At 41.0% G+C, this 15,524-nt stretch overlaps 1 protein-coding gene across 1 annotated transcript in view; it reads left to right on the top strand.

Moving 5' to 3' along the window:
- The first annotated feature begins 1,171 nt into the window (after positions 1 to 1,171).
- The window catches only part of LOC129110674 (guanine nucleotide exchange factor VAV3), an 85,542-nt gene continuing 71,189 nt past the window's right edge, over positions 1,172 to 15,524 (top strand). Inside the window, exons 1-2 of the mRNA XM_054622834.1 lie at positions 1,172 to 1,471; positions 14,577 to 14,693. Coding sequence (XP_054478809.1) covers positions 1,265 to 1,471; positions 14,577 to 14,693 — 324 coding nt within the window. The 5' untranslated portion in view covers positions 1,172 to 1,264. The remainder of the gene's footprint in view (positions 1,472 to 14,576; positions 14,694 to 15,524) is intronic.

The raw sequence follows: 15,524 nt of genomic DNA, 5'->3' as shown, positions 1-15,524 counted from the left end.
AACCGATGGAACTGTACACATCCTTTTTTGTTGTTGTGTCAAAATAAGGAAGCACGGTGCTCTCAGAATTCCATTCCATTGAGTTTGCACTTTTAAACCCTACTCTACCAAAACCTGCAGAATTTTAAAAAACAGTAAATAACACACAGTTTCCTCCCAAACACTATGATGGGCTTTTTTTTAATTTTTATTATTATTATTTATTATTAAGATTCACACATGCAAATGAAAGGTTCAAAGCTCTGGTAAAAACAAGAACACAACAAAAATATGCAAACATTCATTAATATATGAACGTACAAAGCATAAATATCAAATATATACAAACAAAAGATGTCACATTAAGTGTAATTTATTGATACTGTAGACAAATTTGATACCGTATTGATTGTAGAGAAGATATCCCCAAAAGTATATGTAAAATTGTGTAATACATTGCCTTTCACATAATGCAACACACAGACTGTTATTGAACTATAGACTACTTTCAACTCACCTCATTATGAATAACGTCAAATGAAGACTTTCAATGAGTTCATAAGTCATAAATCATGACTACATCTATCGTAAATGTCAAACTTTTTTGGAAACCATAACAGTAAAGTTGGTCTGTATCTCAGAGAGAAGTACTTATTCGGTTTGTTTAATCATTAATTAACAGCCAAGCCCTATCAATATAGTCCCTGTGCTGCTGGGACATTTGCATGCAGTGAGGAACTTTGACATGATGCTTGGAAATATAGGCTGTATAAATTAGCATATTATATAGTTAGTTAAAATCATTTGAATTTTTTTTTTTTCATCTATGTTTTGTTCATTACTAACAAGCAGGCTTTTTCAGGTTGGTTACATATTTGACTGTGATTTTACTGTCATTTCTGACACAACGAGTCCCTGAGTGGCAAGCGGAAGAAGTGAAGAACTGGATGAGGGGGAGGGAGGAGAGACATTCGGAGAGAGAGAGAGAGAGAGAGAGAGTATGTGTGTGTATGTGTGTGTGTGAGTGAGAGAGAGAGAGAGAGAGAGAGAGAAGAGTGCAGGGGTGCAGGGGGAGCTCCATCCACAGCCTCAGTACACCGGACTGTCATCCTCCACTAGGTCTCCTCCGTGGTCCCCCTTCTGTTTCCATCGGGGTTTTTTTTTTCTACACTTGGCGGATGTAGCATGGAGACTCTCTAAGACGCACCACCGAGCCGTCAGCAGTTTCACTTTGCTTCAAAGAAAAACAGATTCTCTTGACGCTCGTCCGGCTGAAGTCAGAATAATGATGGAGTATTGGAGGCAATGCGCGCTGTGGTTAATAAACTGCAAGGTGCTTCCAGCTAACCACCGGGTGACATGGGAGTCCGCACAGGTATTCGACTTGGCCCAAACCCTCCGGGATGGAGTCCTCCTCTGCCATCTGCTCAACAACCTGAGACCCCAGTCCATCAACCTGAAGGAGATCAACCTCCGACCGCAGATGTCACAGGTAAAGCAGGGAAGGACCAGCCTAATATCTGCTCCTCGCTCCCTGCCCAAACTACAACTAAACCCCGCTGGAGAGAGCGCAACCAGACGTCATGGCTATTATGATAGATTCAAGATTCATTGCTTCTCGGCAAAACAGAGCATACCTGCTAGAACACTAATGAAGCTGATTATAAATGAGAATAGTGATATATCAAATTCGGCATAACATAATCCACGCATTAGCACTTGGTTTTAAGAACATTTAAACTTTTAAACATGTTGGTTACCGCTCGTTTACGCCCCCAATGGACATTTTGCTGGCGGAAAACGGTAAGAAGGAGAGGAATAAGAAGACAACAACTGATATAAGTTGAAAATTGTATATACTGTAGTTCATACTAGCGTAGGGAATATGTGCCGAAGTAAAAAGTCAATCCTTGCCACTTTGAGGAGCTCTTAATTGTTGTTTTATGACTTGAGCATTTTTGACAGTAAGCAAGGAAACACTGAATTGACAATGGACTTAACGGGATTTCGCAGCCAACTTCTAAGTCACACTGTGAGCGAAAATGACATAAACTGGACTTTCTCAGATTTTTAGCCTGCTTACTTATAGGAACTTATAGTAGGCTGATGGTTACACATAACAGTTTAGTGTAAGCTTCATACATACACAGCTTAATCTGCCCTCAGAGACTAGAGGTTAAGTGGTGATACGGCTTTACACGCTCCCCCAAACAGGGAAGTGGACGTATCTCATAGGATTGACATAAATATTATGGTATTTGATGCTAATATCTTTTATGAGAACTCACGCAAGTACGTTATTGGTTTGTTCCGTCAATATGAAGGAGCAAATGCCATTACAATTCTGATTGGTTGTTTTTTATTTGTTTGTCTTTTTAGATTTAGATTTATTTTTGGATCTATTTTTATTCATTTTTTTTTTTAAATATAAAAGTAGCATGAGCTGTGTCACTCGCCATCTGTTTCAATAACAGGACAGCCGGAGCTATGAGCAGATTAATATTCGCCTTCATAACAGTGCATCTGGGTGTCTGGCTCGGTGTCAACACACAGTGAGGTAGACACTCACCTACTGAGCCTGCAGACCTGCTCTTGGAAAATTAGACTGTACCAGTAACTCACACACACACACACACACACACACACACACACACACACACACACACACACACACACACACACACACACACACATAGACCACAGTATTGTATGTAATGTATGCCCCAATGCTCTCATCTGATGCAAAACAGGTGATGCGGGTTTGAATATCAGTAGCCTATTATTGATGTAATGCACAACCAATGGGGAGAGGGAGATTAGGCTTGTTTCCTGGAAAAAGCACATAAACTCAATGTCACAGCAGGATGGTTAATTTAATATGCAGTTACTGTTCTTTCACAATCTAATTGGGTATCCGCTGTTCAACTTGAGAACGCAGGTTGAGTGCACAATTTAAAAGAAGCATTGAGGATTTTAATATCATCAATGGCAATGGAAATCAACTGTCTAAGGATCTGCTTACTCTGAGATTTCAGAGGAAACTAGATTGGGACTGTAAGAGGAGAAGCTGATTGGTCCATTTACTGTTAGAAGTTACGCTAGCAGCAATACAATTACTGATTGGGAGTCATCAATAGGTCAGTGTTCGCTGTCAGTCATGACATAATAACATGGAACGGAGCTTCCATGCGTAAGAGAGGTTGTGAACCATACTTACGCTCAATGCCAGGCCTGGCCCAGAGTAGACTGGGTTATTTATAGGCAGAGTTGGTTTTATGCATGGCTGGATGGCTTACTCACACAAGGCACTGATGAAGATAGTATTCAGGGGTAAATTAGCATTAGGAGTAGGCTCAGGCAGTCCCATACACTAACAAAGCACGTGTGCAAGTTCACTCGTGTTGGGATTGTTACTACAATGTTTTTGAAATGCATTTCCCCGAGGTCATCTGTCAATTGAATAGTGTGTCTAGGGTGAAATATTATTCTAAGTAAAGTGTGAGGTTTCTTTTAGTGGTCCTTTGTCTCTTTGCCCGATCAACCACAGTGGTTATAATTTCTCATGAAAACCACCCGCTGCAGTTCGACTGTTGTTCAGTGCAGAAGACCAAGAGATGTAAAGTGCATCGCTTCCTGTTCACCCTAGTTTCTACAGGGTATAACCTTCCAGGCTCTACTGTTGTAATAAATAGTGGCAAAATGTACATTTCTAAACTTTGAATATCAAACATTGCTTCAAGCACTTTACTACTTTATATGTATGTCAGTAGACCATGACTCGTGGCTTCTCCTCTCACACACATTCACACCATGTGACGCTGGATACAAAGTCCCTGGACCCCCCCCTCAGCAACTTTCCTCCCTCTGTCTCCTCAAAGTTAAATTTACATAACTGAGGGCGGAGTCGCTTCTCTTTTTGACCTGCATAATTCATGAGGGCCGTGGCAGCTACTTTGTCATTGGCCAATAATAACACATGGGACACCACTGTGGACTCACCCATGGGACCAATGCGATGGAAAGACAAAGGCAGTGAAGGGACAGAGCTACAAAGAGTCTGCTTGGCCTCCGCAGACGCATCTCAGAGGACATAAAGGGCCCTGAAGGGCTAGCCCACTGTGCTGGTGTTGGCTGCGTAATTAAGGCACAATGCTCTGGAGGGTTCACATGTGTGATGTTGGCATCAGGACGGGCTTTTTCTCATTCATCTTAACTGTGTTTGGGAGATTCGTATGGGCTATATACAGTAGAGAGTCAGTTCTGTAAGGGCAACAAAGAGCCAGGAAGAGAAGTAAAATTATGGGCGTAGCTGGGATCATAGAATGAGATGATCTGTGATCTTGTGGTGAAAGATGGCGAATGATGCATGGGTTGTGTATGTGTGCTCTGTGCATGTGTGCATGGCAAGGTTTGTTATAATGTTTAAAGCAAAGATTTTAAATTTTAGTTAAGGGTCTTAAGGTCAGTGTAAAGCAAAATGTTCACCCTCTTTGATCATAGTTTTAACAGGGCCGTAATGAACCAATTACATAGTCTAGACGCAGCGCTGCCACAGCAACTGCTGCATTTTGCTTCAATACAAGAGAAAATACCACATAATCAGTAGTTGTTTTTCGGCTCACTGTGAAAATCAGCGGTTTAGCGTTAAGAGGAACTATGCAATGCTTGTCGTGGCGCAACCAACCAACCAACCAACCATGTGGTCAAACATGCAGCATGCAGTCTTTCCATCCTTCTGTTTCTTGAAACATTTGGATCAAAGTTCTGCTGAATCTCAGTTTTTACTGAGAAGACTGCATATATATTCCAAACGCTGGTTTTATAAGTTGAACATTCATATCCTTGTGTGCCTGTTTAATTCTGTTATAACGCTGCTAAAAAAGGTGTGTGCTAAAAAACAAACTAGCAGGCAGGCACAACGAGCCAGCTATTGATACTTTCTGTTCATACAAACACATACAACCACTTAAAAAACACAAAACTGAGCTTATATGGTTTGATTGAAATTTAAATCTTGAAATTTGCCCCTAACTTGTTAAGCCTACTGTTGCCTTGGTCTCCATGACACAGGATTATAAGCTGCAGATTCAGAGTGAGCACATTGTTGCAAACCCACTGGTGGCTGAAAGCCTCTCACATAGACCAGCCGTGAGCCTCAACATGCACAGGAAATCAGGAAATGGAAAAGAGGAAGGAAGTGAAACTAAACATGCCCTCGATCAAGCTCCGACCAAAGCACTGAGATGTCAGACAAAAGGAGTAGAAAAGCCGCCGCTCTCTTCACACAGCAAAAAAACCCCACACTTTCTCTTCAATGAGCCATCATCAAAGACTTTACTTCATTTTCGGAAAGTGAAAGTGAGAGAAAGACAGAGTTAGAGTCGGTTTCTAATTTGAACGAGCATCAAGCGTAACAAAATGTTTCAAAGAGCAACAAAGCACATCGTGCACCAAAGAAGAAGAGCCAAAGGCTTCATAGATTTTATGCAGATTCAAAACCAACTTAGAGATGCCATGAAGACTTAATCAACACATTTATGAATGAATTATCAGTTTATTGTGATGGGATATAGAATATAGTAATGTTAGGTTAGCAAGCATAGCTTATATGCATGCAGAGGACCACTGCTGATACATATGAGGGATTTATTAGAGCACATTTTAAAGCACATATATGAAAAGCTGTCATCATGTGGGAAGATAATAAATTGCTTCTCATGGTTTTATTTTGACAGGTATGCTACAGTTGTGTTGTTTCAATTGGTAAACTTGTCTGTTTTTGCCATTTTCCAGGCTAATACATTTGCACATACTGCATCTTAAAGAGAATACTATTATACATTATACATGGTACATATGTATATTTTGTCAAGCCCAGACAAAAATTCTGTGATGTCAAACAATGAGGAGAAAAGTTGACGCAACATGCATTCGGCTTCAAAGGCTCCGATGCTCGCTCTTCACTCGCAGAGACAAAAGTTAGCGACAGATAAAGAGCGTGGGAGAATGAGAAAGACAGTGAGAGAGAAATCTCTTTATTTTCCTTTGGTTTGTGCAGAATAACACGCCATATGGGCTCAGGAAACATGACAGATTGAAATTCTGTGTAAAAACATTGAATAAGATGTCCAAAATGTTGGAAAATCAAAACCTTTTACTGTGCATTATACTGAGTAAGGGTTCAGATTAGGCATTAACGTGTAATTAGAGGGGGAATAAGGCTATTGTGGGATTGTCATGGCAACTGAAATTTAAGGTACTCGGTATTAAAGCAGAAACAGGTCATAGATAAGTGAGGTGTAACCACTTGAAGCGTTTAAAGAGGTTATTAATACTTTATGGATGTCTGTATGTGAGTGTGTGTGTACAACATAGACTCATCACACACTCTCTAAAGCTAAATATCCTCACTCTTGGATGAGACCACTGTATTGTATTTTTACAGTAGTAGTTGAAGCAACCCACCTCAAGTCTGTGTGTAAATAGTAGTATATATAGAAGTCTACATCCTTAATCTAAACCAATGATTTACTTTGATTTGTTCCGCAATTTGTTGCCGTTCCGCTTCCTTTTGTTGTCCATCCCCTTGGTTGAAAATGTCCCTTTCTGGGTTGTTTCTCTGGGAACAAGAAGGCATACGTGACCGCACTCCACACTTACCATTCTCATCCATTGTATGCATACTCATACATTTAACCTACTGAATTTGCATACAGATAATGCACACACTTCACATTGATTGCTATTGGTATGCACTGTGTAAGCATTCGGACCCAGCTTGTGAGTCCCTTGATGACTCCCCCTGAGTTACTGTGGCTTGGTTGCCCTCGTTGATTCACTTTGAGGAAAGGATTGCACCTGTCAGTGTGTAAACACCACATTACTGCAGCCATGCTTGGCGCGTCGGAGCAAGGCACTACAGCCTCCCTTTTACAGCCTAATACAGTCGCACCACGTTAGCTTTGTTGCGCCGTGTCATTGAGACGACATGCATTTTCGTGTGCCGCTTTATGTGCAGTGACGTGGATGCAGACATTTGCAAAGACTCAATTGCGTTGCACCTCGCTTGTGCCCGAACACGTGCACAGAGCGAACTGACCTTTAATTCCGTCACCAAGGAAACAAGCCTGCACCACAGCCAACCGGTAAAGGCTATGTTCTAGTGCACATTTAAGTATGGATAGTGTATATGCTGATTTTATTAGGAGATATTCAGCGGTGGAGAATGTACCTGCAATCAATGTTTATTATGTTACTCAATTCTGCCGTGGATGGTTCAGTTAATCACTCTTGAGTGCTCTGAAAGCTCTGAGTAGGTCAATACGGTCTGTTGTCTTTACTGGCAGACAATCATCATCATAAGTGACATTTTAAGTGTAGACAGGGGCTTAGACACATCAGAGGATACCTCTCAGCATAGTTAAGGTTATGAAAGTTTCAATTCCCATATGATAATAGTTGGTTTGCCCTGTTTTGTTTTTTTTATCTTGGTGGAAATGTCAAAATGCTATCTGGAAGTCAGTGAGCAGTCAGGAATTGTAAATTTAGATCCAGATGATACCAACCTACAACCATGGTCGTAGCCAGAAGCAGTGTGTCTGCAACCTTTTACTGTCAGGTTCACTGTTGTGGAAACCTGGAGCCAAGCGAGGTGGAGAGCACTGGATGAAGCTCTACAGAAAGCTGATTTAAAACATACTAAAACCTCTATATACTGTGCATTGTGCACATTTGTGGACCCAGTATTGCCTGCTGCAGATCATTGTTTTTTTTAGCAGGAACAGTTACTGTGTATATAAGGCGCCCTGCTTTGAGAGACTCAAGTTCGAGGTGATGGATGACTGTTGTCTATTGGAAATAGAAGTGTCCTTATTTGTGTAATGGAGACAGAGAGGGAAAGAATGCAATAGAAATAGCAGTGGCTCCATACATGTATGACAGATAACACACAGAGGATGATGAAAAAGGATAGGGCCATGTGCAAGTCTATACATTACTAGCATTACTAATACAGTCTATACAATGTTATGATAAGGCTACTTTTTCGCAAAACAAAATTGACAAATTATATCAGCAATGTTTCACTTTTAGCAGCTTAAATCCCAAAAATATCAGCACTGATTCTGTATAAGCCATAGCGTTCAAACCCCACACCTGAATGGACAAACACACACACACACACACACACACACACACACACACACACACACACACACACACACACACACACACACACACACACACACACACACAGGTCAGACAGCAGTTGACCAGGCTCTGTCAAATGGTACAGCAGAGCATTATTCACACCTTTTTAACACAATCTTCCAAGAGGAATACATCCTGGGGGGGTAGAAGGAAGAGGAGGAAGGATCCTGCATTAGTCTTTGAGCATTCATGTGTACATTTAATTTAGTGCACGCTTTATACGACACTCAACCCTCCGATCTCCTCAACTCTTTTGAAAACCCTCTTTCGAGCCAATCAACCACAGTTGAGATAAAACTATTTGGCCTAGGTTTCTGTAGCCAAGAGGGTTTGTATCTCACACAGTTACACTAATTCAATTCCCTTCTCGAGTGGGGGGATGGAGTAAGCGTTGTATATAAGTGGGTTCATGGGGGTTAAAACCAGGATTTAATGGAAAAATGGCCTCTGAGACACTCATTGGTGTTGTGGGGGGAGTTACAGGAGAAGGGAGTTGGCTTCTCCCTTATTGCCTTTATTGTCATTACATGAAAGAACTATATGCCTTTGTCTATCATCTGGTCCTGTAGTGGGGATGGGGAAATCAAAGCCTCTCCAGAACCTACATGTGCTGTGAGGCTGAAATACCAGGAGGCCAGTTTTCTGTCATCTTCAATTCTTTCCGTGATTGTTCACTTTAAATGACACTATGGCTGATCTCACAATTTGGGCAACCTTTCTTTATGTTAATGTTGTCAATGACTTTGAGATCATAAAGAAGTGAAGTGATCTCAGTGCAGTGGAACAGTAATTATTACCCACGACACTTGAGAGTCTGTGTGAGTGTCATCTCCAGTTAAAATGTTAATGGCAACACATGCATTGTATGTTTGGCTATATTCTAACACACTATCAATGATACTGACAAACGCTGTGATGCACTTTTGTTGTTTTTCAAAGCAAAAATGGGGAAAAGTTGAAATGGTTTATTGCTGTTGGGTTTTAGTGTCTACAGTAATCGATTGGGCAACATGACATGAATGTCTTGAAATTTAAGATGGTTGCCTTTCTAAGAAGATATAGCCATGTGGTAACACTACCAAAACTTTTTGAAAATCCCTCTATTGCACATGGCATCAGTCTGTATGAAATTTAAAGGAATAGTTTTGACATCTTGGGAAATATGCTTATGTGCTTCCTGGCAGAGAAACCTTAAATGCTCCACTATGTTCAAATCCTAGGGGCTAACGTTTGCAGCTGCTCGAGAGACTGTAGTTTTTGCTTTTCAGGGCATTTTTGCAGAACAGTAAAACTGTGGGCCATAAATGAGCTAAAAGATGCTAAAATGCTCTGTAGAGCTAAGGGGAAAAACAGAGTCAGGTGATAATTACGTGGGAGTCAGGTGATCATCATGTGATCCATTGTAAAAAATATTTTTTTTATTAGTGCAGCTTTTACATTTAGTCTTCAAAAAGCCACATGTTCTAATTTTCTCTAGGACAATGCTTTGTCTCCCACAATTACTCACCATTCGGAATGGAAGGATTAGCCGGAGCCTCGCCTAGAGCTATCTCCTGGAAACACAGATGACTTTCATACCCATCCTCTCCTCACCTAAAGCGGGAGGCGACCGACGAGCCAAACTCTTGACAAAACAGAATAGTCCCTCACCGGAAACTAAAGGAGTGATAAAGAGGCTGTCACTAACTAGCAGGGCATATTCAGAGTCACGAAAGTGACTGGAAAAAGAAGGTGGAAAAACCATCTGCATGCTAGGTCAGTGTTTTTCAGTCATGTGGGTTTTCATTCAAACCAAACCAGCAGCTCATTTCACAGGTCAGCGCAACCAGAGAGGAGGAGCTATGAAATAAGTAACCATAGAGTTACCATCGTTTTTTTTCTGGCTTGAAAAGCCGCTGACCACTGTAACGTTAACAATATTCCATTAAGATGGTGTCTGGCCGAGTCTGAGAGAGAGCAGCAGCGCTTTCGTAAGCGCCAGCAGACCGTCGCCTACGTTCCACCTCCCATTTCCTGATTACGCAGCTGACAAAAGCTCCAACATGACATGGATGTGACCTGATGGCTTGGACTGTGATGTGTGTCATCCACTGGTTATGACTTACAGAGTCTTGACAAAAGAGCTCCACAGACCAGGCCTGTGGACATTATGTCATTTGCTCCACACACAATATCTCAGCGACGTAAACCAGCAGGGGTTTTAAACTGACAGACATATATGTCTTATAAGCGTTTTTTCCCCTTTACATTGCTTAGGCATGGTTTCCTTTTACTAATATCCCTCTTTACTTTCCCACACTGCTGTCAGTAAACATAAGAGAGTCAGAGAGAACCTTTAATTACCAAATTAGATTCTTTACACAGTAACTTGATTCCCTCTGCTAGAGACTCATCTATTTGATTGCCATTAATTGATGCTCAACAAGGTTTAAGCAGTAAGATGGCCAAACTCTGGCTGTCTTTCATCGCGTAAATCTAAGAGAGAGAACAAGAGCAGGATTTCATTAAGCTCCACAATACGCACGGGGGCCATAAAAAAGGCTCCAGCTTGTTGCTATGGAGCTTTGACTTGTATCAAAGAATACTTAAGCAGAAACTGGATACGTATTGTGGATACAGAGCACGACCTGGCTCATCTCAGGAGCGCAGCAGCAAGATGGCTTGTCTTACAGGAATATTTTTCCCCTTATATTCCAGATGGTTGGCCTGGATATTAAACCATCCATACAATGTAGTGTGAGTCGACGTGTGTGTTTGGAGCTTCCTGCTGAGATGCTGTTGCATAATCTTTACCTAATTCCCTTTTTCTACACAATCCAATCCATTGGTAGATGTTAGCTCTGACCTTAGTTCTAGTAATTTGAGATGTTTTAAAGACTGGGTTTTATTTCTAATAAGCGTTCAAGTTTTTGACCCAAAAGTCTTAACTAAAGGTCGACTTACTAGCTTTTCCCAGGTCTTTCAATGCATCATATTTCAGCTTTTAAAGACATATTAAGGGTATATGGACATTTTGGGGACGCTTATTAACTCTCTTAAGGAGAGTTAGATGGAAAGATCTACAGCTGTCTGTACGCTAAACATGAATCTACGGCCAGTTTTATTAGCTGAGCATAAAGACTGAAACTGGGGGTAACAATTATCCTGGCTTGTGATATAACAATTAAGCATGTTTTATCTTGTTTGTTTAACCCGTCTATAACCAGACTATAATAGAGTCAAACAGAGCAATGCTTTCAGTGAAGAGCCATGTCTAAATAAAAGGTAATAAAAATCTCAAAATACAAATTGTCATTTTAACACTATAAGGTTATATGGTGTTAATAACTGAGCTTTAGAGGAGCTGTTAGACAAATTACTTCACTTTTAGTAAGAGCCAGGCTAGCTCCGTCCAGTCTTTGTGCTAAGCTAAGCTAAGCTAACTGGTTGCTGGCTGTAGCTTCATATTGTGTGGACCGACTTGAGAGTGGTATTGATCATCTCATCTATATTGAGTATATTTCAAATATACTTCAAGCATATTTCAAAAAAACATCAAAATAGTCCTTTAAAATATATAATATATCAAGCAAATTCAAAATAAATTCTTATTTATAACCCATGAATGTGAAGGAAATGAATAAAAACATACATTTGTGGTGTGTACATAGGCTACAGCACATGCATGCAGATACAGATGTGCAAACACACACACACACACACACACACACACACACACACACACACACACACACACACACACACACAGAGACACGCGAGGCCATTCACATCCTGAGCCCCAGAGAGTCAGTAATGCAGAAGAAGAGCTGCCAGCGGAACAGTTACTGCTTTCCTCATACTGCTACAGTCTTGTTAATACAATTCCCCCTCTACTGTCTTCAGCTCAGTGTAGCAGAGACGCTGTCTCTCATATGCGCTCTGTGAAGCTGCTTCCCACAGATAATATGCCGAGGTCCTTTGGGACTCTCCAGAGACTCCAGGCAGACAAGATGTGCTTGTCTGATAAAAGAAAAGTGATGTGTACAAGTGTAAACATTCAATATTATTCACTCGCTGCTCGCTCGCTGCTTTACGCTGCCTCTTATCTGGAGCTCACTGGCTGGGGGCTTTTCTCTTTATTTGTGAAGCCGTCTGTAAAGCCTAATTCAATCGGAGTTGAGAGGCATTACATATTTGATGCATGGACATGCGCCGTGCAGACAAATCTGATTTGGGGCGAAGGTGTGTCATGAATAACAAAAGAAGTCCGGTGGCTTCTCAACCTGAGATATTTGTTTTTTTTCAAGATGACACATCCTAAATTATTGAAGGTTGTTAAGTTATGGTTGTCAAACATGGTTACAGTCAGGCCTTTGAGTATGGTCTACACATGTTAAAAGGATGGCCCAGGGTTGTGCTCTTTTTGAGAAACGGGAAAGGCCTAATGAAATCCACTTCCTGTGAACTTGTTGCCCAAGAAGAAGAAAAAGGAGAAGGAGATGATGATGAGACATTGTTACATTGAAATGTATCTTCAAAGAATGTAAAAGAAGGTTAGAAAGTGAGTGTTATAAATGCAGTAACTACAAAAAATCTAAAAACTGAAGGATGTTGATTTTGAACAGCTGCTGCATTCCTCCTGTGGTGCTCCCATGCAACTGAAACTGACTCTCACCTTAAATAATTTAGCATTTTTTACGAGTCAAAGAATGTTGTGCTATTTTTCAAAGCTGACACTTAATGATAAGGGTAACTTGCCTGCTGAGCTACCAATTTAATTGCAACTTTACGAGCCTCACAACCACACACTTAATCATTCAATGTTCGTCTGTGTGTTGGCTGTGATATGTTGTCGTCTTTGCACACCGCATGTCAATATTAACACTGATGTTACTTTGTAGCAGTTCCATCACGCAAGCATACCTTTGCATACAGCTATATGTTATGAGCTACATGTCACAGGTGAACATTCCTGCAAGCATTTTGTTGAGGAAAAACATAGCAGCTTTTAATCCCTCACACATTGAAAATGTACAACAATGCTCAGCAATTAAGTTTTTAGTGTAAAATGTTTAGCAAAATGCTAAGTCAAAGGTGAGGTCATTTGTGGGGGACAGTGATGTGGCAAAAAAAAAGAAAACACATAACCCCTAACATCCCTTTCATCAGCACTCTTTTTTGTTCCATCCGGTATCAACTACAGGAAGGCTAAATGGCGTAAGTCACAGATTCTGCCTGTTGGCTAACTATCACATGTTGACACCTTCCTCTTCTTTTCTGGCTGCCACTCTTCATAAAGAGCGCAAACCCCCTCAGAAAGCCTTACTTAATACTGTGGCTTTTCTCAGTTTCCTTGGTGTCGTTGGGCAGCAAATTATAACTGCTGAATAATTTGGATAAATCGTTCCTGGATGAAGCCCCATTAACATCATTAGCAAGATTTAGATTCAGGATGCAGACGAGGCAGAAAACACAGTCAGCGAATGACCTTGTTTATTAAAGGAGTTGCATATTGATTGTTTGATTACATTTTTTCAGGTCAAGGTGCATCCTGTAATTAAGCTTACAGTGAATAAAAACTAGCTGTGGAAAAGTTATAAAGAGACTTTATTATTGGAAACAACCTTGTTACCCTCTAAGGAAATAGGCTCAAATTGAACTCTCATAACACCATGATGAATTTAGAGACACAGTTCACCCCAGTAGACAACATAATTCCCTCAATGTATTATAAAAGCTTTTACATTTGCAGTCTGGGCTTTTTCCTCGGGGAGTAATTTGCTATATTGTTTGTCTCCAATTTGTTTGAAGTAAAAGAAACCGAACAAAATCATACTTAGGTTATCCCAGATGTGTCGGCTGATAATCAACAAGACATTGCAGGACAGAAATGCCCAAAATATGTAGATTTAATGACAGCAAAGAGAACAAACTGAATATTTGTGGCCACCTCTAAACAGAGAGGTGAGAAATCTAAATTACATTTGTCCTGCACTGTCAAAGTGCTGTAATAGTGCTGTAATAGTGGAAGCAAATAACATATTTGCTTTTGTCTCCATGCTCCAATTACGCCCCATTCCACTGTCCTATTTCAACAGGAAATACTTCATACTAATGAAACGAGACGCTCTCATGGCGCCTGTAAACAGCAATTCATCCATGTTTTAGAGCTGTGGTCCTCCAGTGTGTCTAGCAGGTCCTCAGCTGCACACCCTGATTAGACAGCCAGAGTGAAAGCTATAATGTAGCAGGCAGAATGTGAGCCCATTCAGGGGCGTTAAAAGAGTCCAGGTATCTCTTTGTAAATGAAAATGAAATATAAAAACACTGCATGTCATTTGTGCATGTTGTGATCATTTTTTGGTCAATCACTTACTCACAAATGAACCCTGTCTTTTTTCCCATCTCAGTTCCTGTGCCTGAAGAACATCAGGACCTTCCTGGCAGCATGCAGCGACATATTCGGCATGAAGAAAAGCGAGCTGTTCGAGGCCTTCGACCTTTTCGACGTCCGGGACTTTGGAAAGGTAAGGCAAAGTTGTTTGCTGACACAGAATCAGGTGGTAGGCTTGGTTCTCTGTGATGACAGTCCTGAATCCACCATCACTGAGTTTGCCAGCTGTCCCTGGAGACTGAACTGAATTTGCCGTATGTGCTTTCACGCCTACTCTCGCCCTTGTGTGGAAGCTATGGAAGCTAGTCAAAATGATTTATAAGTGAGAGAGCTCCTTTATCTTGGATTTGGGTTTTTAAATTATAATGCAGGTCTTGGTGCATGTATCAGCTGTCTTTTTGCAGGCCTTTATTCATTTTGTATAGTCTCTTTTTGTACACCCTCTTACTGTAAAAGCGACTTTAATGGCCTTCAGTATCATTAGTAGATGGTCTTACTGGCATTGCTGGTGCTAATCAACACAGTCTTAGGCCATATTGCAGCTTTCCTCACACTCCTTAACTCCAAGCTAAAGCTGCAGTCAGCAACATGACCCAGCAGTTTAATCGCTTCCTCTCATTAGAGTGAATTCGCCCCAGCGTGCCGACTTTACAAAGGGTTACAAGTCTGGCCTCGGGTTCATTACTTTGATAGGACTCTGCTTGTGGTGCTGTGAAACTGTCTGCAGCTCTTTGACAGCCCCTGTGAAGTCCACAGGAGGTTTCCTTAGAAATCAGGGAGAGAGAGAGAGAGAGAGAGAGAGAGAGAGAGAGAGAGAGAGAGAGCATGCTGCCGGACACTGGTGCACACAATGTTATGCGTTTATGAGACGACAGGGTATTGTCTCCTTAAAATGTGTGCATGTGTGTCATAGGGCAACACACAGTGACATATTGATACTCCAGTGACACCAACAGTTATAGTA

This window comes from Anoplopoma fimbria, chromosome 21, assembly GCF_027596085.1.
Source record: "Anoplopoma fimbria isolate UVic2021 breed Golden Eagle Sablefish chromosome 21, Afim_UVic_2022, whole genome shotgun sequence".
NCBI lineage: Eukaryota > Metazoa > Chordata > Actinopteri > Perciformes > Anoplopomatidae > Anoplopoma > Anoplopoma fimbria.
This window is presented reverse-complemented; position numbering and strand designations above follow the sequence as displayed.